This window comes from Portunus trituberculatus, chromosome 48, assembly GCF_017591435.1.
Source record: "Portunus trituberculatus isolate SZX2019 chromosome 48, ASM1759143v1, whole genome shotgun sequence".
Taxonomy (NCBI): Eukaryota; Metazoa; Arthropoda; class Malacostraca; order Decapoda; family Portunidae; genus Portunus; species Portunus trituberculatus.
The window spans coordinates 26,539,919-26,564,918 of record NC_059302.1 but is presented as its reverse complement, the minus strand read 5'-3'; the positions used below and the strand labels follow the sequence as shown (position 1 = coordinate 26,564,918).

The window sequence follows — 25,000 nt, the reverse complement described above, 5'->3', positions numbered from 1 at the left end:
CTGGACTATATTGTAGAATTAACACAAGACCATTAATTACAATAACGTACATATCAAGGGAAGGATTTTTTTTCTTTTTTACTAATTGATGCCAGTCAACCAAAATATAACAGATGGTAGTCTAAACACCTAAGTTTGAATGTACACTGTAAATAGTCACTGCAACCAGTATGAAGGCAACCTTCACCCTATCATGTGTTATCTGCAGAGACCACTTAATTACTACCGTTGTGCTTTTTTTATGTGCTATAAATATGTAATCTACAAGTCCAATACATACTTTTGAAGTAGTAGCCAAAGAAAAAAAAAATGTATTGCCAGGTACTTACTTGTGTTTACAAACCACCATGGAACAGTTATCACTCACACACCACCCCTGGTTAACACTGCATAGGGACCTAATTTTCTAACCTTTAGCAATCTGAAGATCCTACTATTATGTCCCAAAACATTTTTATCCCTAGAAAATATTTCAGAACTCTTTTTATCTGTAGACTCTATATTGTCAGTTCTTGTCTACATTTTGGGCTGATGGACTTCTCTAGTTTAAACATCATTTCAGGTTTGTCTGTTATATTGGGGATTTACTATAGATGACATTTATATATATATATATATATATATATATATATATATATATATATATATATATATATATATATATATATATATACTAAATCCTTGTAAGATATATATATATATATATATATATATATATATATATATATATATATATATATATATATATATATATATTACCTGCATGCCTTATTATTTTACAACCTGGAAAAAAGTAGAAAACTTACGAAACAATGAGAAGTAGTTCTATATACAGTGGGAGTTTATGTACAGGTATTACACACACAGCTCAATGTACATTCTCATCTTCCACCACAATCTTTGATCACAGATTATTAATACACTAAAAAAATAATTCAGTAGAACATATTTGATTTTAAAATAATAAATAAACCACAAATAAATACAAAATAAAACCAACAAAGAATCACTAACGATACAGGATATGTCATCCTACACGTGTACCTAGTCTAGGTAAAGCCAAAACAGTGTACATCATATATCTTTATACTTACAGTATGTTAACATAAATCCTGGTGATGAAAGAAAAAACAACACTAACTTAAAAGCAACATCTTTTCATTTATGATCAAATAGTTTTCTTGTCTAGAAAAACAGCATCCCTAAATCTGTAAATAAAACATGAATGGGGGAAAAAAAACTATTAGACAGATAAAAGCTGCCTGCAATTTCAATTTCAGTCAATGTAATCTTAACTTCATGGATAATTCACCAATGATAATAAGTTGCAACGGAATTAATCTGGGAATGTATAGTTAAAAAAATAATAACGATAATTAATAAATAATGAAGACAATGACATCAGTCATTTGAAATAACTATTGGAGCCATAATGCAGACAAAAGTTAACACAAAACAGTCAAATAGAAAAATGCAACCAATGCTTTGAGTCTTACACGTTTTAATATTCACTACACAGTTACACAGAGTTTTGTTGCATGTGCAAGTTAATGTAAAAGTCAAAGTCAGAAAAAAGAGTGTGGGAATTCACTATGCTGTATAATTATTTTTAAGTCATGGACAGTTGACATGTGTAGGGTTAATGTCTTGTGGGAGGTCTTTATTGCAAACATTATTTTCCCTTGGCAAGTCTGACAATAAGAGTTCTCCCACAAGACCCTGTATGGTATATGAAAGCAAACTGGCAAGACTACTGTAAAACTTTAAATATATGACACAAAAATTTCAAACAATAGCAAACATAATACCTTTTGACAGTATTACAATTTTTATATTTAGTGTTTGAACACCCATCTCCATCCCTTAAAAAAATAATAATAAAAGTAAAAAAAAAAATAAATAAAAATAAAAAAATAAAATTAAATAAAAAATAAATAAATAAAATAAATAATAATAATATGATTGATATACTATACTATTATTCAACTGTTTGCTGCACTGTCCCAATCCATAACAGTAATCCTACCTTTTCTTTAAATTTGCTATGAATTAATTACATGGTCAAATGTGTAATGAATTTGGGCAAGTTTTACAAAATCAATATGAATAGCAGTTATGAATGGGGTGTCAAGGACCATCATAGTAACCTTGAAAACCTTCCAGTTCTTTGCTCAAGCTCTAATTAGCTAGTAAGCATTCTTCAGATTTGGACAACTGCACACATGCCCACCCTCTAAGGGACCTCTGAGGCTTCTGTGCCTGCACAGTTACTCCTTTATGGCAATAAATTTTTCACAACTCATTCAGTTTGTTCAACCAAATTAAAATACATAATAGCTAAAAGCAAACAGATTGAATGTGTAAAAATAGTCAAGGCAATCTTCCCTTTAAGCTTGCAACTTGCTACAGTACATAATTATGTGTACTCTAATATGTTCTGAAAATTACTGAACACTTACATACATAAAATTGCATCATAATTTTCTTCACTCTCAATGACATAAAATAATTCTGTTGTGACTTTTTGTCACCACTCGATTTTTCTTTTTATACATTTTTTAACAATATTAAATGCATTTTCATGCTGCTCTGAAATCTGGACTCTAGTAAAATAGTTTTACAGAGTTGCTCATTTCAAACGACTTACTCATACCATTCAGCCCTTATCCACAAATGAATCTTCAATCAACTACTGTGTTACAATCCTTTCCTTTACTTTCACTTTGCTATATCCAACACTCGGGTCTGTATCAGCAATACGTAAAATTTTGTACCAAAATTTTTTTTTTTAGATTTTTGCCCAAACACAAGCCAGTAAATTGATTCCATTTATACAGTTAATTACCACAAATCTTTAAAATTTTCAAAATAATAAAATGTAATCTACTATAAAGATGAAGAAATAGAAAGATATAATATAAACAAATAAAAATGCCCCAAATATGTGTTGCTAGCACCAGCTGGCCACAACTCAAAAAAACTACTTTCCACCACATGGCACCATCTATATAAATGAGGTTTGGACTACATCAATTTTTCAAGTGCACATGCTACACTCAATCATCATCATCTACCACTACCCCCTTACCCAGACCTAAAACAATAATAAGTAATAAAATAAAATAAAAAATATGTAATTAAATCTTAGTTTTTGTTGGAGGTTTTACATGTAAAAATCCAAGATGATTGCTTTTACAAAAAAATTAAAATCTGCGAAAATATTATTCAGATCTGTGAAAATGTAAACATCAGGCTAGGATCTGACATAGCATAGTGAATGGTGAATCAACCCGCTACTTACAATGTAGTATGCCTTAAGGACAATTTTCTTTTAAAGACTGCTTCTTGACAATTTTTGAATTTTTCACTCCTCATATAAAAATTATTGTTCAATTACTTAGTTTCCTATTTTCATCAGCCAGTATATTCCACATAAATGTTACAATGAGTTATTGTGAACAGTAACTTATAAATATAGTATAACTATTTGTTTGGTCAAAACACTGTGTGTAAGTGAAGAAAGATAGTTTCCAGGTTCTAAAACAACCATAAGAAATATACATCATTGTTGACTGAAATTTCTCAGTAATCTGATCACTCTTGAACATTGCCAAAGGTGAACACAAGTGTTTCTTGAAATAGAGATATAACAAAAACATAAAAAATTAATAAAGAAATATATTAATAGTAATGATGATAATAATAATAATAATAATAATAATAATAATAATAATAATAATAATAATAATAATAATAATAATAATAATAACAACAATAATAATAATAATAATAATGTTGATCATCTTTACAATAAAACAGTAATAATAATAATGATAGTAATAATAATGGTGATAATCCCAATAAAGCAGTAATAATAATAATAGTAATAATAATAATAATAATAATAATAATAATAATAATAATAATAATAATAATAATAATAATAACAATAATAATAATAATAATAATAATGACAACTTCAAAATGCAATTCCACCTAACAGTGTTGCGTAAGGCTCCCTGCACTCAAGGATTTGGTACTACTCATCTTATGTAACCATTAAATATAAGAATTAAAGCATGTAGAACCATGACAATGATAACATGTATAAGTGAGATGATTATGTCCTAATTTATGGATAAAAGATTGTGATAGTCTGATGCAATGAACAAGTCATGACTATACAGAAAAAATACTGACCTATCACTTTTTAATATAAACAACTAAAAATTGTGGCTATTAAGGAAGGTGCTGGAGGTGTTCTGCTTGTGGTGGGTATCACAAACCAAATAATGGTATCACAAAATAAAACACCCCGTGTGGCTTGCACCACCACCATCTGGCACTCAGTCTTCCTTCTTGAGCAATTTCATGCTTTTCGTCGCTTTCTATCCAAGAGTCCTCCAAAGTGTTTACCAGATTAATGTTCAAAGCTAACAAATATATATTCATAATTTGTAAGTGTGCCTTTGAAGGAATCAATTTCTCCAGAATTATCTGAAAGTACATATTCATGATGAGGCAAATAGTAGTACATCGAACACATCATTCTTCCAGCCCCGGCCAGTGACCATTGCCACATACAGGGTTTAAACAGAACCAGAAGTAATCAACTGATTGTTTAACCCAATGGGCACCAATTAGCAATAGTCTGCCAACTTCTTCCCTATATTATTGCACACAAGAATGCACACTTTGCATGTTAATATATCACACATGACACACAATCTCAAATTATGTGTGTACATGCACATGTCTTTTAAAATGTGTACATCACCAAATTTGCATGTAGTACACATAAATGAGCCAGATACTGTGCAAATATAATATTCAAAATTTATATTCTTAAGACTGGAACTATATGAGTGTTTTCCCACATGATATCATTAGGTAACATTAATATCAAGATGGGTGAGCAGAGTATTTCAGACAAAAATTACAACTGAATCAGCCTAATTAGAATATTTTACACTCCACTATCCCTGTTCTTGACAATAGATTAAAGTTAGGGAACCATCAGCATTTTCATTTTCTTACTTGGCACAAAATGGACAATGAACAGGATAACATCCGTGCTTCTTCTTCATGGCTGACTAATGGAAGATGAATTCCATAAATGATGATGAACTTGTCATTTTACAATGAATTCCTGGGAGCTACTGCTAACCTGCAGGAACATGGGTGATGAAACTGTCAATGCTCAATTTTGAACTTTCCACGTTCAATAATGTAGAGCAAGAATTTTGAGGTAATGAACATGTTCTTGATGAAGATGATTCTTGGCTCTTTACACTTCACCTAGCTACCTCCGACGCTGAAAAATCAAAACACAGAGTTACATGCAAAGCCCTTATTTCTAGTGAGTTTCATACTAAATCAGGTGTGTGTGTGTGTGTGTGTGTGTGTGTGTGTGTGTGTGTGTGTGTGTGTGTGTGTGTGTGTGTGTGTGTGTGTGTGTGTGTTTACCTAGTTGTAGTTTTACAGGGCCTGGGCTTTACGCTCGTGTGGCCCCGTCTCCATATCTACACTTATCCAATTTTTCTTTAAAGCTATGCACACTCTTTGCTGACACCACTTCCTCACTCAAACTGTTCCAAGTCTCAACACATCTTTGCGGGAAACTATATTTTTTAACATCTCTCAGACATCTTCCCTTCTTCAGTTTTTTACGATGCGATCTTGTGCTTCGAATGTCATATTCTTCTCTCAGGATCAGTTTCTCATTATCCACTTGATCCATTCCGTTAATCAATTTATAAACTTGTATCAGATCCCCTCTCTCCCTTCTCTGTTCCAGGGTTGGTAGATCCATAGCCTTTAGTCTCTCCTCATATGTCATCCCTTCAAATTCTGGAATCATTCTTGTAGCCATTTTTTGTAGTCTCTCCAACTTCCTTATGTGTTTCTTTTTATGGGGGTGTCCACATAACTCCTGCATATTCCAATCTGGGTCTTATTATAGTACTTATCAATTTCTTCATCATTTCTTTGCCCATGTAGCAAAATGCTAATTCAATATTCCTTAGCAAATTATATGTTTCTCTGAAAATTCTATCAATATGGCTTACCAGTTGATTTTCTTCCATCGTCACTCTCAAGTCCTTTTCCTTTTTACTTTCTCTAGTTCTACTCCATCTCCCATCTTATAGATTCCCACTGGTCATCTCTCACTGTATGTGTGTGTGTGTTTATTTCTAGTGAGCTTCATACTAAATCAGGTGTGTGTGTGTGTGTGTGTGTGTGTGTGTGTGTGTGTGTGTGTGTGTGTGTGTGTGTGTGTGTGTGTGTGTGTGTGTGTGTGTGTGCATGCGTGTGTGTGTGTGTGTGTGTGTGTGTGTGTGTGTGTGTGTGTGTGTGTGTGTGTGTGTGTGTGTGTGTGTGTGTGTGTGTGTGTGTGTGTGTGTGTGTGTGCGCTTGGTTTCAAAGTTAAGTAGTTACTCAATAGCTTGATATTCTTAAGTTCTGTCTCTCTTATAATGAATTAGCATGCGATTAACATCTGAAAAATTATTAAATTGGTGTAAAAATCCAATTTACTTGAACCATATGAACAAGATTTTCTATCATATGACGTTACAGTTCATATTTTTCTAAGTTAACTTTTCCTTCCTTTTCCTTGTACATTTTACTGTTTCTGCAAATTAATTAAAATCAACAAAAATAAAATATCAGATATAAATAGGTTCATGAAAATAAATCATGCCAAAAAAAAAAAAAAAAAAAAAAAAAAAAAAAATCTTTAATACTTAATTTAATCATGCCTCTATAGTAAGACATATGTATATACATATACCAAATAACACCTTGAGTTCAATAATAAACAATGTTCTATGAAAATTTTTCAAGAACTTATACAATATATAACTTAAACACAGATGTATTTGCATTACCACATCCATCATTTCAACCTAAACTAAGGATCTGATATTTACTCTTACAACTGCTTGCAGATTCAAATAAAGTAATATTTGTGACCAATCTAACTACATCAAAGAACCATAACTAGTATACTGGTACACACCAGTGTAAAACAACTGCTAACTTCCTCATTAGCAGCAGGTCAGGTACAGGAAGGGGGATGGGAGTCTTTTATGATGCAGCAGAAATAAACCAGTTATTACAATGTTAGGTCATGCAGCAGAAACTGTTGAATATGCTAAGCAACTAAGTATTGAAGAACACATGCTCCCTGTAGCCTTAGAGGCTAAGATGCAAGAAAATGCTTGCACAATTAACTTAAGATAAATATATGCATGTTTTATTAATCCTTTTCAGTTAGTCTATTGTAGACAGTATCTCCATGGTGCAGTTGTTAACAAACTTGACAACAATTTTAAAAGCCTCATTTTGAATCCAGGCTTGGATAGTCAGCACACTGATAAACAGGTAACTAGGAAAACCTGGGATAGGTAAATTGTGGAATTTTGCATGTTACAGTGCTCCTGTTTCCAAGGATAAGGAATGTAATTCACGACTGGCTTAAGGGCCAATGAGATGGAAATAAGTCAAGACCAAAAGCAGTTATAACATATACCACTACTTTAACTTTAGCATACAGATGGCAGGTAAATAATTATCACTTATTCTTAAGCTATTTACATCTGCCTTTTGCTCTCACATAGATATTCTTAGTTTTTCATCTATAATCACTATTTTGTTCAACATTCTTCATTTTGCTTAAAATTCATCTGCTTATGAGTATCTTCTATTTTTGGCATTTTCTCAAAATTCATATTTTTTTTGTTAATCGTCACAAATTAAATTATTCTTGCAAATCAACATGTACAAGTACACAAATAGACAAACATTCCTACATAAGCAAATTTCTAAAAACGTGTAAACTGGCAATGCTATAGCAAGGTGTGCAGGGATGAGGAAGGTGAGCCAAGACAAAAAAACAATACTGATAGTGATCTCTCTAAACACCAGACCTGCAGCATACCCGTCGCCTGAAGGGGAAGCAGCTCTTGCTGTCCTCAGGTGGAGGCAGGTCTAGCCTCAGATCATTAGTAGGGGTGTTGTTAGGCCCAAACTGATTCAGCTCCGCAAAACACTTAGTGTCAATCATCTGTAAAAAAAAACATGAGTACATATATACTGAGAGCTAAACTAAAAATACAGCTTTTAAATGAAGATGATCAAAGCTGATTCCAAGTCAAAATTAAGAGATTTTTTCTATTTACATAAATCAACTCAATGCATAATTCAGTATCGACTCATTTATATCCATCATGACTTATGCATGCATTGAATACATAGGTGTGTGTAACTTACTTCTTGTTGCCAAGGGATAGACACAGAACCAGTGTTGAATTTTAAGTAAAAAGAGTCATCAGTTGCATCAAGATTGACCCCTTTCACTGTACTGAACTGTTCTATGTCCAATACATCTTTTGCATACACAGCATGGGGCTGAAAAAAGAGAGAGAGAGAGAGAGAGAGAGAGAGAGAGAGAGAGAGAGAGAGAGAGAGAGAGAGAGAGAGAGAGAGAGAGAGAGAGAGAGAGAGAGAGAGAGATTTTGTATTAAACCATTTTTAATAATCAACGACTAAAAATTGTTTCATATATTATGTAAGAGTGGAATTTATCTTCTTTGAGAAGGCTGAGATATATATATTCCTTTAAAACCCTATAAAGATTAAGTATAAAATATCTCTTCTCAGACTGTTGGATCAGTTCTATGGACTCTCTAATACCATTAATTCTCATGAGAACATTACATCTACTATATCTCACTCAACAATTGCATTCTCATACATAAAGTCAACACCTACTCTGATCAGTGCAGACATCAGACACTGCTCAAACGACTTAAATGAAAAAGTAATGAACACCCATATATAAGAATAACTTGCCTACTTAGAACATAAAATGTTGTTGCCTTAAGTACAATTTATCATAATAATGTTGATCAGTAACAATTTGAAATTAACAATGTTTGTACATGTACTTACATCTGGAACAAAGGGAGGTTCACACATCCCAGCCTCTAACCGCTTCCAATTTATGTTCTTGAAGAATGCATGAGATTTTACCTCTGCTACTCCTTGCCTTTCCCTTGAGCATCCCAGCCGTTCCCGTGCACTCTTTTTCAATAACTGCCAAAAAATACACACTTTCAGAATCATACTTGTCACAGATTATGAAACAACATATTTTGAAAGATTATACAATTCTTTAACAGAAATTAAAATTGCATTCTTATTTAGGAGGATATACTATCAAGGAAATGTAAATTATGATATATTTTCTTATATATCATTAATATAATTCAAGTCAACATACAATAACTTAGACTGCACTTCAACTTACAATTTCATAGATATCTATTCCATTCCTACAATACTGACTCAGCCATTACAGCAACTCCATGTAACCTGGGTTAGATTAAAAAAGAAATGTAGGCTCACCTGCTGACATATTAACTTGGCTTCCTCAGAAAATTTATCTGAATATGTCTCTTGCTGTTCCTTGACTCTACGATCTACTTCTTCTCGCTTCACCTGGGAGACAACAGCAGGTTCATCAACCCCCATCACTAGCAGTACAATACCACAACACTCTTACAAAAAGCTGACTGCTGATACCAGTCACAGCAATACATGGAAAATAATCAACTCTGCAAGCAAGATGGTGAGATCTGTGACTCCACCTTCAAATTGTTAATCTAATCATCTACTTTAATTACATTTACACTGCAAGTTTACTTTCCAGCTGCTAAAGAGACAGACTATTAATAAATACATAGAAGCAAGATAATTTCCAAAACAGTAAAAGTTTGTATTCTAATTAAAACTGATGACCGAGTGCAATTATCATTTCATATACCATTGGTAATGGAATGGGTTAAAGATTTATCCCAGGCTACCACTGTACTCCTTAATATTTAGACATAAACAAATACCAATATTAAATAAGACACTAGTTAATTATCATGACATACATATAACAGCTAAATATGGCATATTTCTAATTCTTTTAGTGCCCTTTCATAAAGTGACAGTACAACAAAAGCATAGGGAGAGCTTTCTCATTTGTTGATGCATGTGTTTTTTTTCACAATGAAGCAGTGTTGTTGCTGCCACTCCACCAACAGTGTTACACAGTGAAATGCTTCTCATCCCTATGTGTAAGTATTCAGAAATGCCCAAGCTGCAATGGAAGTGTGACACCTGCCTTTCCCTTCCCCTCCCTAACAACAAGCCAGACTAGATTTGTGGCAAGTGTTCATTTACTTATTTATTTTTCATTTATATATATTTTTTTTTCTTATTTTTTCTACAGGTTCAGGTATATGAGTTATACACAAACATATATATACAATACATAGCAAATGTGTACATATCAGTTCTTATTATCTGTGGTTATGCAGTATAAGTATGTATTAATTTTTTATTGAATGTTATTTTTCATATTTGCTTTTGTTGTTCCAGGTACCTACAATACTTCTCTGTTTCCTGTAATCCCTAGTTGCGTTTCCACCTCTGTCATTCTATCACTTGACACTTGATTTCATGGCCATGAATAATTTTTAAATGAACTATCACATTAAATGAACAAAAATGACACTCATTTTCCTACTTTATGAGGATTCACCCAACACACACATATTCATTTGACATTCAGGGTAAATCTCCTTTTAAAAATACCATTACATATATTGTAACAAATGCAAAACAAAGACAGAATGAGAAAGGGGAAAAAAATAAACTAATAATAATAATAATAATAATAATAATAATAATAATACAACAAAAAAAAAAAAATAATAATAATAATAATAAATAAGCATTTGCAACATAATCGTTATTGAAAAGTGTCTTAATATTAGTTGTACACGTATATAATACTGACAATATTATTTTTCTCATAAATGTCCAGTAAATGACAAGAATTATTCATAAACAATACCTGGACAAAGGCAACATCCAAATGGGACGAGTACAAATTAGGGAAGATATTGTAAGAATTACTGCATCAATCTTAAAGGAATTTTTCAAACAAGTAAGCGACACCGTCCTTGTCATTTATATGTAACTGAAGATTCAAAATTTCCTATTAAATATACGATGAAAGCAGTTTTGCAAAAATAATAGCAGTATATTATGAATGACAGCTACCCCACCCATATCTTTTACTGAAATGAGAAATATCAATAAATACATACTAAATAGCAGACTCTTAAAGAGATTCAGTGACATTATACTGGCAAAGCTGTTGTAAATTGCAGCAAGCAAATTAGCTATTCATATTGTCTAACAATATGATCTTTAAAAATTGGTTTCCAAGAAAAAAATTGATAAAACTTAAACATACAGCAGGATAATTTTGAATATATATAGACCTCAGAAACTTCAAAAGATATGCAGATGAAATAGCACAACACAAAATTCCAATACTTTTGAATAAGCTATACAAACAATTTCAATTCAAGCACATGTAGTCCCCCAGATTCTTACTTCTTAATACTTGTGAAGTTAATTTATATGCTGCAATTTCTAATAATATGCATTATAAGCAAAAGGAAAGCATGGAACACATATAACCCAAGATACCAACCTTCTCTTTCCTTGCCCTGAAAGGTGCTTGTCCCTCAATCATTTCATAGATGAGACAGCCAAAGCTGAACCAATCAGGAGAAAATGTGTACTTTTCATTGTCAATAACTTCCGGTGCTGTACGGATGGAAGAAATCAAACAATTATTTCTAATGCATATCAATAAAAAATATATATTTTTTTATATTTATAATACTGCATTTGCCTCATAGTAACAAATTCTAAGAAACAGAAGTAATGTATGATGTGCCATTGCTGAGGATGATCACATGATGTTGGTATCCCTCACGAGCTGGGTATATGAGAAACCAAGAATATGCAGATATATTCATGAAATGGTTCAACAATATTGTTCATATGACTCTTACCCATGTAGCCCACCGTGCCCACTCTACCTCGCACCATCTCTCCCTCAGGAATCTGGACAGCTAGGCCAAGGTCAGATATTCGGACATGCCCATGGTCATCCAACAAAATATTCTCTGGCTTGCAATCTCTATATACAATACCCTGTGTGTGCAAGTGTCCCAGACCACACAACACCTGAAAAACAATTTCACTTACATTATCAACAAATAGTTCCACATACATAAACCACAGCAATACCTGGAAAAGTTAGTTTTAGTTCCTTTTAAACTAAGGGGCTATCTGCTCATAAATCCCTTATCATTCACAAGGAATCAAAATCAGTATATAAATAAGTGCTCTGGGCCAAACATCATTCCATACAGTCAGGATTCCCTGCTGTTTCTTCTAATAAGGATACCAAATCTCAATGAGTCACAGTCTCAATGAGTCACAGTCCTCAGGTGATGAAGGATCAAGCATGACTGATTTGCAGAGTATTGACACATTACAAAGAGAAAAAGTGGAAGGTCTACCATCAAATCACTCATTTTCTTTATCCTCCATTTTTCAACACATTTTTCTTGTCTTGATAATCTAAGCAATATGGTGCCTTCACTATAATAGTAATATGCCAACACCATGTAATATAGTGGAGAGTGTGGACACTGTACATACCTTCATTCTCTTCAGGGTAGTGAGCCCCACTGAATCACTTAAGCCATCTTCAAATTCCCTCATAGGCAAACTGAGTCTAAACCGTCAAGTAAAGCTATATTCTGGATGACTCCATCAAAATTTACCCATTCTTAACAGCAAAGGTAGAATAGTAAGAAAACCTTCATGTAAGACGGAAAAAATTAACATAATGAGGTTACAATTTCAGGCTATAACTCAACATATATGAATAGAGCCATAAAGCAATACTTTAGATTTTTCACAGAAAAACTGACATTTTCAATCTCACCCTCCAAGACAAAAGTGCCCCTAACTATATATAACTCATGTTTTTGTCTACACCTTTATAGACTTATATAAAAAAAATTTTGAGGGAAATTGGCAATGCATTCAAAAAGACGTACTAAATGTATGAACGTATATGTTTAAACACAAGCAACAGACTAACAGTTGAGATGTCATTACAGAAATACAGATTACCATCGATATATGATCCTGATACATTGTAAATCTACTTGGTCATAAGTCAGAATATGCAATAAGCACAGTATAAGCTGCTGAGAGAGAGAGAGAGTAGCATGAAATATATGCAGGAAAATAGACTGAAGCAAGTTTTTAGTATCAACACAAGTGGAGAGAAGTCTTTACTGAATCCATTTATTGTGACCAACTGGCCAAAAGTAGATTGCAGTCATGGTTATGAAGTTGTCTAATTGTAAGTTAGACAGATCATAAAATAATGGCAACCTGTACAGGTAAAGAAATATGCCTTTACCTCGGCAGAATGAAAAATGGCTCGCTCCTGGTCAAAACCAGGGTCCGCATTCATACTATAGATGTGGAACTTGAGGTCACCGCCATTCATTATTGTCAACACCAGACAAAGTGAATCCTTGGTCTCATAGGCATACGCTAAACTAACCTGTAAAAAAATAAGTGACTCAATAAATAATTAGGCAAGTAAGATTAACAACTGACTGTAGGACCTATAAACAGATTTGTGACATGCTCTCTAAAAACTAATTAAAAGAAATGCTATTATGGATCATTGGTTCAAAGTAGACTTTGCTAAAGAATACAACATTCTAGAGCAGATACCCTTTAATAGTAAACTAGACTGCCTTGTTGAAAAATTAGTATAAACATCAAAATTCAACTGTTATTATTAAAACAGAAAACCAATACTTACAACAAATCTGGAATTAATTTTTTGTAGAATTTGCTTTTCTATGAGCACCATTGCTTCACCTTTGCGTTTCTTTATTCTTTTTTTCTCCAATTTCTTGCAAGCATACATCTTCCCTGTCGCTCTCACCTGACAAGCACACACCTCTCCAAATCCTCCCTTGCCCAGCACCCGGTACATCCTGAAGGTCTTGTACGTTACAGGTTGACTGGGAATGCATCAAATGTGGGTATTACTAAAAGATCACAATTTAATAACCTATAATTACCGATATAAACAATACATGTTTATATAAACATTGAATGTGAATTCTAGAGCTATCAAAACTTTGACAATGAACTTATATGACAAAATATACAATATGAATCAACTAGTACAGGAGAACATTTAACTTCAATAAGAATTGAGGCATTTACCACTTCATTACAATAAAAAGGAGCAAAACATGGGAATCTCACCTTTCTAGCCACTTCCATTGTAAATACCTATGAAAGTACATGGAAGCCTCAAATTCTTTGAAAGGCTCATTAGCCAGGAAGAGCTTGACTTCTGCTGCACACCCAAGGAAGAGCTCCTTTCCTGCAGTGTCTAGGTTTTCCTTACAGGTCACTATCAAGGACTCATTCAGGATCCCCACTATATGACATGCTGAAGACTAAGATAAAGCAACATTAAAAACTGCACAGTAAATGTATTAATATATCATTTATACAAGCATAAATGTGTGTGTGTGTGTGTGTGTGTGTGTGTGTGTGTGTGTGTGTGTGTGTGTGTGTGTGTGTGTGTGTGTGTGTGTGTGTGTGTGTGTGTGTGTATTTACCAAGTTGTATTTACCTAGTTGTAGTTTTAGAGGGCCTGGGCTTTACGCTCGTGGCCCCGTCTCCATATCTACATTTATCCAATTTTTCTTTAAAACTATGCACTCTCGTTGCTGACACCACTTCCTCACTCAAACTGTTCCAAGTCTCAACACATCTTTGCATCAATCAATATGGCTTACTAGTTGATTGTGTGTGCGTGTGTGTGTGTGTGTGTATGCACATGCAAACACATATGCAAACTACATAAAAAAAATAATAATAATAAATAAATATATATAAAAAAAAATCATGAAAACATAGGTTCTTGCACAAAATAAGTAGATTAAAAACTAATACAAAAGCCAATGCCAAAATCCTTTTCCTCAAAATGACAAACTGCGAAGGTGTAGTGAAGAATAAAGAAGTTTGTTGTAAATAAAAAACAGTCAGAAGTTGGCAATCTGCCGATATAAATGGGAGGGGATTCCCCTGCAGAGTAGTGGAAGGGGATCTCCCAAGAGGAGCAGACTAGTTGGGGAATCCCCAAAGGAGCAGTGGAAGGGAATTCCCCAGAGGAGCATCAAGAAATGCTAGGATCAGTGCAAAATTAAGAGGATGAATAAATTACACAAAGCACAAGTATGCAGTGCTTCACATGAAGCTGACTGATGTGGCTCAGAGATAATGTAACAGATGTAGATGCAGTAATAACAGCTTAAAGGTCAAGGTCATCATTACACATCAGGAGTTGCCAGGAGTAAAATTTATAAGTATTTGTGTATTCATTGGCAAAACAAGATAATATGTGATCACAACCAGAAGAAACAGGAATGTCAATGATTTTAAATAAAAAGAGAGCTTAAACCAGAGAGCCAATGAGATGTGTAGCATCATGCACAATTCATAACATTCAAACTTAACAGTAAACTTAAAAATAAGTAATTTCTTGTGATCTGTATTCTCTCATGTTGTCCTTGAAGCATCTTGTGAGTTAAGTAATTCATCACAAACTAAACAACAACTAAGGATCACTGATTTTTATTTACCCTTTCTTTGAAGTGAAATTAGATTTTTATAAAATATCATATAAAAGACAAGTATACAAAATAAATCAAACCAAAACTATGAATAATAAACTTACAAACTATAAATAATAAACTTACAGTCCTTTGAAGATATTTGTTGAAGATGGTATGTGCCAACTCGTCTCCTCTCATCAACCTCAACTTGGTATGTTTCCTGTAAAATAATAATGCAAATAAACCAATTAATCAATGTAAATAAAAAATTGAAATATATAAATATATATATATATATATATATATATATATATATATATATGTGTGTGTGTGTGTGTGTGTGTGTGTGTGTGTGAAGCAAAAAACAAAATAATGTTAAACACCACTACACTCATGATAGAAATAGATCATTGTATTTATGACAAATATAATGACTATATATTACTTACAACTTCATCAAGAAAAATATTGTACTTATGGTACACAGGTTTTACAGCTTCACAAAACTGCCGAAACAACAATCTTCCTATGGGCTGCTGATCCACTACATAGCTGTATCTTACATCTGAAATAAACAATGAAGATAAAATATTGTAAACATAAAAGAAATAAAATATGTAAAAAAATTATTAGGGCATGAAAAATATCAATATTCATGTATGAATACATTTTCAAAAATTTTCAAAAATATTCTTTTCTCTCTTTGTAAACAAATCTGAGTAACCTATACTACACACAAGTATATCTTGTATACATCAGTAACCCATATCTTTCAACATCTTGCAACAGTACAAGGTTTTCTCCTATTTGAAAATAATATATACCAGAGTTCCAGCTATTTAAGTCTACCTGACATTTAAGTCTTTAAATGTACAATTTTTAGCTTGCCAATATCTCTTGGCATAAAATTAATGTATCACACTAACTACAAAATGTACACTAGGTAACTGAGCAGCCAACACCTGAAGTTCAATCTTAACACTAATGATTGTTGTTCAGTACATCTGCACAGTGTCACTGCATCCATTACACTGGCTGTATCTGTCCCCTGACCTCAAGACTCCTGTTGTAGTGAAAATGGATATGTATCAAACTAATCTTGCTTTCAGAGATAACTTTTGAATCTTGCCTCCTCATTACAAACTTGTGTGTAGCAGGCCAGTGATAGAAATAAGCCCATCTAAACTTGAGGATGTATTCTGCCCTAAATCTTATAAGACAAAGTTTATTTATTTATTTTTTATTATTATTATTATTATTATTATTATTTTTTTTTTTTTTTTTTTTTTTTAGTAACAGATCTACCAACATACTGAAAATGAGTACCAATACACAAGTAAAAATCTGATATTAATAATCTGAGGCCAGCTCTTTCTTTTAATATGAGGAAAGCTTGTAATGCCAAACAATCTAGCTTAATTTACAGGAAAATACAAGTATGATTATCTATAATTTCTAATTCTGAAGTTAATAGGTTATCTGATGTGTTTGTTCATGGTGCAATGAAGAGTTCCTGGCATGAGCATGATGGAGGTAAGTTATGGTAATTGATGATTTTTCAGGCCAATGAGCCAGCATGAGCCATTTAGAGGAAGAATCTACATACAAGTTCCTTATTTCCATGACTCTTACTACATGAGCTATTCTGTTTGGCAAAACTCAACAAAAAGTAAATGATAAAAAGTAATGTAATACACAATGCTTGCAAATCTTATCACCACAATAACATTTCAAAACCTGAAAGCAATTGCCACAGTGCCAAAACAATAATGAGGCTGCAGCAGAAGCCAATACTACTTATTAAGTAACAATATCAATGGTGAAAACTTTATTTAAAATGATAAAAAAAAGAAATTCTGCACTTACCTAATTTGCTTTTTAAATCTAGACATTGTGATATATGTGGAAATTGTAGTAATCTTCTCCATTTTTTACTCTTTCCTTTATTGCTGTCTGAACCTCCTGAAAGAAGAAAAAAAAATCTGAAGACTGATAACAACACAAACAAGTAGGAAAAACAATTCTGCACATTACTTTCCAAGGACAAAACACCTACATTTATATCTATGTACTATCTAGCACACACACACACACACACACACACACACACACACACACACACACACACACACACACACACACTACTGTTTACTCGACAATATCAAGTCAACATGTCAAGAGTGACAACCCTCTTTATGGTAATGCCAACCTAGATAACACCCTCATGATTATATAGTAATATTATACACTCCGCACTACCTGCATTGCTTCTTTCCTATGAAAATGATCTAGTAAAAACAAACTGTCTCATACGTCTTTCAGTAACATTTCATTAGAATTCCAAATCTTAATGTAAACACCTACCCCTGGTCTTTTACATATAAAACCTCAAAAGAAAACATTACACATGTTTATCACAGTAATGAACATAATATAACATATACCTTATTAAGAAAATGCCTAACATTAAGACCTTAAATTGCCTATATATACTAGATGTAAGTAATGTCTTTATGAATCCTTTATGAATAATTTTACCATGGGAGAAAATAATGGAACAGAACATGTTAGAATGAATGGGAGATGAAATAATGATGTAAAACAAGCTATAGTACTGATGGTCAGGGTATGCTGGGGTCATGACTGCTGTGTCCATCAATTTGGCATGTTCTAAAGAATACTGTATATTAAAATATCAAAGGCAACAGTGAGCTTCATATTCCCAATCTTTCAAAATTACAGTGCATTATTTGTATTCATTTGAAACACACACACACACACACACACACACACACACACACACACACACACACACACACACACACCGCGTAGTGTAGTGGTTAACACACTCGGCTCACAACCGAGAGGGTCCAGGTTCGAGTCCCGGGAAGCGGCGAGGCAAATGGGTAAGCTTCTTAATGCGTAGCCCCTGTGCAACTAAGAGTAAATAGGTACGGGATATAACTCGAGGGGTTGTGGCCTCGCTTTCCTGGTGTGTGGTGTGTGTGTTGTGGTCTCAGTCCTACCCGAAGATCGGTCTATGAGCTCTGAGCTCGCTCTGTAATGGGGAAGACTGGCTGGGAGACCAGCAGACAACTGTGATGAATTACACACACACACACACACACACACACACACACACACACACACACACACACACACACACACACACACGCCTGGTAGCTTAGTGGTTAGAGCGCTGGCTTCACAAGCCAGAGGACCGGGGTTCGATTTCCCATCCAGGTGGAGATATTTGGGTGTGTCTCCTTTCACGTGTAGTGCCTGTTCACCTAGCAGTGAGTAGATACGGGATGTAAATCGAGAAGTTGTGACCTTGTTGTCCTGGTGTGTGGTGTGTGCCTGGTCTCAGGCCTATCCGAAGATCGGAAATAATGAGCTCTGAGCTCGTTCCGTAGGGTAACATCTGGCTGTCTCGTCAGAGACTGCAGCAGATCAAACAGAGAAACACATACACACACACACACACACACACACAAACAGTTATTTATCTATATATGAAGAAATAAGTAAGTGCATATAATATTGTTGAGTTTCAATACACTGGTAAGGCAAAGATTCCTAATGTCATCAAGCAAGATAAACACACCAATTTCAGATTCCCTTTCAATGCAGGCAATCATGGCTCTTTCAAAAAGATTAATTTTAAGCTAAAATAAAAGTTTAAATATATTAGTAAGAGCTCCTTCAAATTCTAATGGTATATTCAGTAATACACTCAGTATGTGTTATGTGCAAATCCCTCTTTAACTAAAACTACAACTAACTGTACTTGTGGTTTGATTAATCTAGCACAGTATACTGCATTTGTAATTTGATACTAGTATTCTTTTATAAAAAAAAATGTATATATAGTACCACACTTCAGCTTGTATACAATATAATGGAAGCGGAATATGTGACTATATTGATCACCTAAATCTACCTAAATAGCGGAGAAAGATCCTACAATCTTGGTGCAAACACCTCAAAGACTAAATACTAAAACTAAAGTCTCAAATCCTTGCAAACGCCACATCCTGTGGCATTATCTTCAAATGTCACATTAGTCTTCTTTAACCTTTCACTGGCTTTGCATGCCTACTAACAAAGATTGACTCTGTGTTCCACAGATTTTAATGAGTATCTACATGTATGTTATGTGCATGTATGTATGTGCATACATGCATACATACATACATACATACACACACACACACACACACACACACACACATATACACATATATACACACACACACACACACACACACACACACACACACACACACACACACACACACACACACACACACACATATATATATATATATATATACACACACAAATTAACCACCCAGTGCAAAGGAAGCTGAGATTATTCTCCCTTATAAGCAGAGCTTGGCAATGTGTTAATGGAATATATAATGTGTACAAAATTTCTAAGATACCAAAAATGTCATACAAAGTTTGAAGATAATGCTTCATTCACTAAATGGTTTCCATAATATATTCAATCAGAATGTTGTTCGCTAGAGATCCCTCAGACATTTACATATCTTTCATTCAAAACAATAAACAAATTAGTGTGTGTGTGTGTGTGTGTGTGTGTGTGTGTGTGTGTGTGTGTGTGTGTGTGTGTGTGTGTGTGTGTGTGTGTGTAATTCACTGTTTGATCTGCTGCTGCAGTCTCTGACGAGACAGCCAGACGTTACCCTACGGAATGAGCTCAGAGCTCATTGTTTCCGATCTTCAGATAGGCCTGAGACCAGGCACATACCACACACCGGGACAACAAGGTCACAACTCCTCGATTTACATCCCGTACTACTCACTAATAGGTGAACAGGGGCTACACGTGAAAGGAGACACACCCAAATATCTCCACCCGGCCGGGGAATTGAACCCCGGTCATCTGGCTACCGGGCCGTGTGTGTGTGTGTGTGTGTGTGTGTGTGTGTGTGTGTGTGTGTGTGTGTGTGTGTGTGTGTGTGTGTGTGTGTGTGCACGCGCGCTATTTTTTTTCTTCTTCCTTTTCTTAATATAGGAAGACTACCACTAAAAGTAACAAAATCAGAAAAGGGGAGAAGAGGAGAGACCAAATGAGGTGTCAGTCCCCAGAGTCAGAAACAGCAGTTAGAAATTAAGAAGTTAATTGCCTTGAAACTTACCTCTTGAATAAATTCAAGTCATAGGAAGAAAGAAATGCAGAAGCTGAAAGGGATGAAAGATTGAGAATATTGGTTAACTCTTGCACTAGAGAAATGGACAGAATATGGCTGAAAATAGAAAGTCTCATGCAGTGAGACCACAGGAGGAAAGGAGGCATGCAGTTAGCAAGAACAGTTAGTATGAAAATAGCAGTATAAGATAGCATGAGATGCAACAAAGCAGCAAAGAGAGACTGAAGAGTAGAGAAGTTGATAACATGAAGAGCTTTTGATTTCACCTGTTTAGAAGAGCAGCATGAATGGAACACTCCAATACATGTAAAACAAACTCTATATATGAACAGATAATACACCCATAGAGTTACTAGTTTGGATTATGAGAAAAACTAGTGGAGATGACACAATACTGAACTTTGTAGTTGTTTTAGTTTGAGATAAGATGTGAAGTTTCCTGTTTAGATTTCAAGTAAAGGACAGACTGAGGATATCTAATGGAGAAGGAGACAGTTGAATGTCACTGAAGAAGAGGGGATAGCTAACTAGAAGGCTGTGTTAAATTGATTGATGGATGAATTTAGTTTTTAAGGCAGTGTGATAGTATGTTTGCTCTGACAAAATATAATATTTTACTGAGATCATACTGATATATGACAATCTCCGGCACATACATGTAAGTAATTGGGACCAGGTTTTCCAAATTAAATTTAACCAAAGATTTGACCTCCTGCCTGTGGGACAAGCCTACTTGGATCCCTATAGTGGGTCTGACTGCCACCTGTCAAGTCCCTTGGCTATGCAACAACTCTCTTGCTCCACTCAACCTCATTATGATGAAAACATTTCAAAACTAAATGTAAACAATTAAAAAAAAAAATTTGACTAGAGAACTTCTTAAAAAAAAGTGCCAATTTAGTACAAGCAAAGCATGGCTGAAGCAGTAGCACCATGACAAAGGTCACACAAATAATACAGGCACAAAACACAAACTCAATTTAGAAATCCTTCACAATATCATGATTGATTACAATGGTCAATGAGGCACCGTAGAACAGAATAAAGGGTTGAAAAATCCTCAATAGTGAGAAGCAAAATGTATGTGGCATCATAAAAATACCTTACCACACAGTAATGATTGATGGAACACTGACAAAACCCAATTAATCAATAAAACTTGAAATATTCACACACTGCCTGTACTGAACTGGTAACTTAGCAGCAAAGTTTTATATGATTGTATAATGAAAGCTAAAATTTTCCTTTATTCTGAAAGTGTGTGTAGCCCTGGTGTGTTTTTTGTACATCTGTGATGGGAACAGCTTGACTCATGTTACACATACAATTTATTGAATCTTGCAAGAATCAGGTACACTGAAATGTATTTCTTGAGTATCTATCCTCCACTACACATCTATCTTGCCTGACACACTGCAGATGCATAGATTCATGTATAACGCAACCATATGCTATGAAAAGCATCACTTAGCATTCTAGTTCTTCATGTACAAGTTCGCAACAAATTTACATAGAGCACAAAAACCGTATCCTGACACTTCACTACATGCATAATTGTTGAAAGAAACAGTGATTTTTAACTCAATTGTTTCATCGAATAATAATGCCAAGTTCACCTTTGATTTTATGATCTCTTTATCATAAGCATAGTGACGACAATATTTCTGAATATAACTACACATTACATCAATTCATGGCAAGATATTGCTTAAAATTTATTTTATAATAGTTCCATCCTGACATACCTAACTAATACTTCCAGCGTAAGATTTATTGTGAATTAAGCGCTTAAGGAAACTTGGAATTACGAAAAAAAGACGCTGTGATTACCAAACAACAGTCTTCACACAACCCACACCACCACAGCAACACACCACACCACCACAAATCCCTGCCGCACTCCTCCCTTCATATCACTGCTACTCACTCACTTGTCACTGCCTTTCCTCTGCACATCCATCGCCAGGGTGTGTCTCTCGAGGCAGCAGCGGCCTAGCCTGGGCAGGGCAAGCTTGACAAGGTCCTGGCGACCCTGGGTGATCCTGCCGCCAATTCTAGACAATTTCCGCTGCCTGATGCTACGGATTAATTGGCCATGTTTCTACACCATGCTCCACTCAGGAGCAGTGGAAATCAGTCTAGGGAGTAATGCAACTTACCACCTAATGGACTGTGTATCACTTTTTCTCATGGACATTCAATGCAAGGAACATGATCCAATTACAGCCAGCAGGGAGTGAGTGAGGGCTGAGCTGAGCGGACGTAACACTATCGCTGACATTGCTACCTTCCCATACATCTCCTTACCTTCCCGTGCTTTCAGGTACACTGTGTTGGCGACAATGTTTTCTAATTCCATCAGTTCCAGTTTGACAGTTTATGACCACCTCGGGCCAGCGTTGACCCTCAGCCATTCAAGCCAAGACGCGACACAGGGCGGGGTGCTCCGGGGGAATATGGCGCGCACTCCACTCCTGCCAACACTACCGATGCTCCGCGCCTCGGTCTGCCCTCCACCACTCCGCTCCGCCGCACCAACGCAGGATTTACATTCAATGCAATTCCCACCGCTGGCAACAATTCTATCATATCAAATGAAGTGATCTTGATTCTTAGCGGTATAAGCCAATACGGAAGTACAATGCACATATACAATACGGCCGATTACCTATATTAGCATAATCCATGATTGGAACATATGTAGTATGCCTTACCACACATTACACTTTATTTAAGTATAAGAGAATAGTTTATATGAAATCTCTAAGCGTAGTAGGTAACTCCTAAAATGTCATTTCCTTACAAATCGAGAGGAACAGAATGCAATTTTTATACCATTATTTCCATTATAAACAAATGCCGTAAGTTAAAATCGATTGCAAAGAAATAATAGATAGATCTTACATTAATATATTCGAATCAATAATATCTTTAACAGGATAGGAATACACTCTTGTGGTTGGTAGACCTGAGGTGCCAAAGAGTCGATACCTACAGCAAGACTCGGCCTGGAAGATAGTAAAGCAGATACAAGCCGCAAATGCTCTGTCATAAATAATGTCACTTAATTCAGCCATTTTACAATTTGGTCACATACACAGATGTTTCATTCTATGTTATAAGAAAAGAAAAAAAAAACAGTTTTAGAATGAAATTGATGACCTCGATTGGACAGAAAACTGAGATATTAAATAGCTTCAAGTGAACTAAGACGTAAATCAATAAAAGAAAAAATCAATATATAATTCCACGAGTTCTTGGCAAATACCGCGCATTATGTTCCCTTCAATAAAATCAATCAACCTTCCTGAACTTAAAAAAATAAACAATAACAACAACAACAACAACAACAACAATACTAATAATGATAATAATAACAATAATAATAATAATAATAATAATAATAATAATAATAATAATAATAATAATAATAATAATAATAATAATAAATCCACGATTACTGAAATGTGGAGGGCAAACAGGCATCACCTCTAGTGGTATACCAGTCTACGTGAGCGGTTGGGGCCGCGGCGGGCGTGTCAAGAGGTTCATTCATGATCGCTTCATAAACAATTGTGATGAACGCATCTACTCAGCGCCGTGCCGAAGCGGAGATAAGTCGTTTTCGCCTCCCTCTCCGAGTCTGCCCGTTCATCTAAGACACTCGTTGGCAGGGCTCATGCCGGACGCTGGCTTGACGCACGCCTCCCTGGCTGATCAGTGCGCGACCTCTGCAAGGCCATGGCTTCAGTGGGCAAGTTTGGTTACAGTAAAAAATGAATTTGGTGAAATAATAGTCGTTTTTGGGCCACGCATTGTTAGATATAACTACAGTGTATTTTCATAATAGTTACACACGGTACACTCAACGTCTAGTGTCGCGGCTTGAATTGCGGAATGGGAAGGGTTGGGGAGAGCAAAGTAGCTTCCTTGTTTGGGCGTTGCGGTGCATCCTGGTTGAGATTTTCTGAAAGAATGTGGGGAAGGGGATGTTAGTCATCTACCACCACATACTTAACCATATAACATTTTACAATGCTTATAAGGCTAATTAGTAGCTGAGAAATTAGAGCTAGACCCAAACAGAAAAAAAAAAAACAATAATTGTCGCACTTACCTACATAGTAGCAACTACCCATATGTAATGCTTGGGAAATATATATATATATATATATATATATATATATATATATATATATATATATATATATATATATATATATATATATATAT

General features: G+C 34.6%; 1 protein-coding gene across 1 annotated transcript; it reads right to left on the bottom strand.

Annotated features, from left to right (window-relative positions):
- Positions 1-3,861: 3,861 nt before the first annotated feature.
- On the bottom strand, positions 3,862-23,295 carry LOC123498888 (G protein-coupled receptor kinase 2-like). Its single transcript, XM_045246408.1, is given in 15 exon segments — positions 3,862-5,314; positions 7,943-8,068; positions 8,275-8,412; positions 8,956-9,099; positions 9,412-9,504; positions 11,561-11,676; positions 11,928-12,102; positions 13,358-13,504; positions 13,772-13,976; positions 14,227-14,423; positions 15,732-15,774; positions 15,776-15,807; positions 16,037-16,152; positions 17,454-17,549; positions 23,075-23,295. Coding segments are annotated over 15 exon segments (1,692 nt in total). The 5' UTR covers positions 23,127-23,295; the 3' UTR covers positions 3,862-5,302.
- Positions 23,296-25,000: the final 1,705 nt, after the last annotated feature.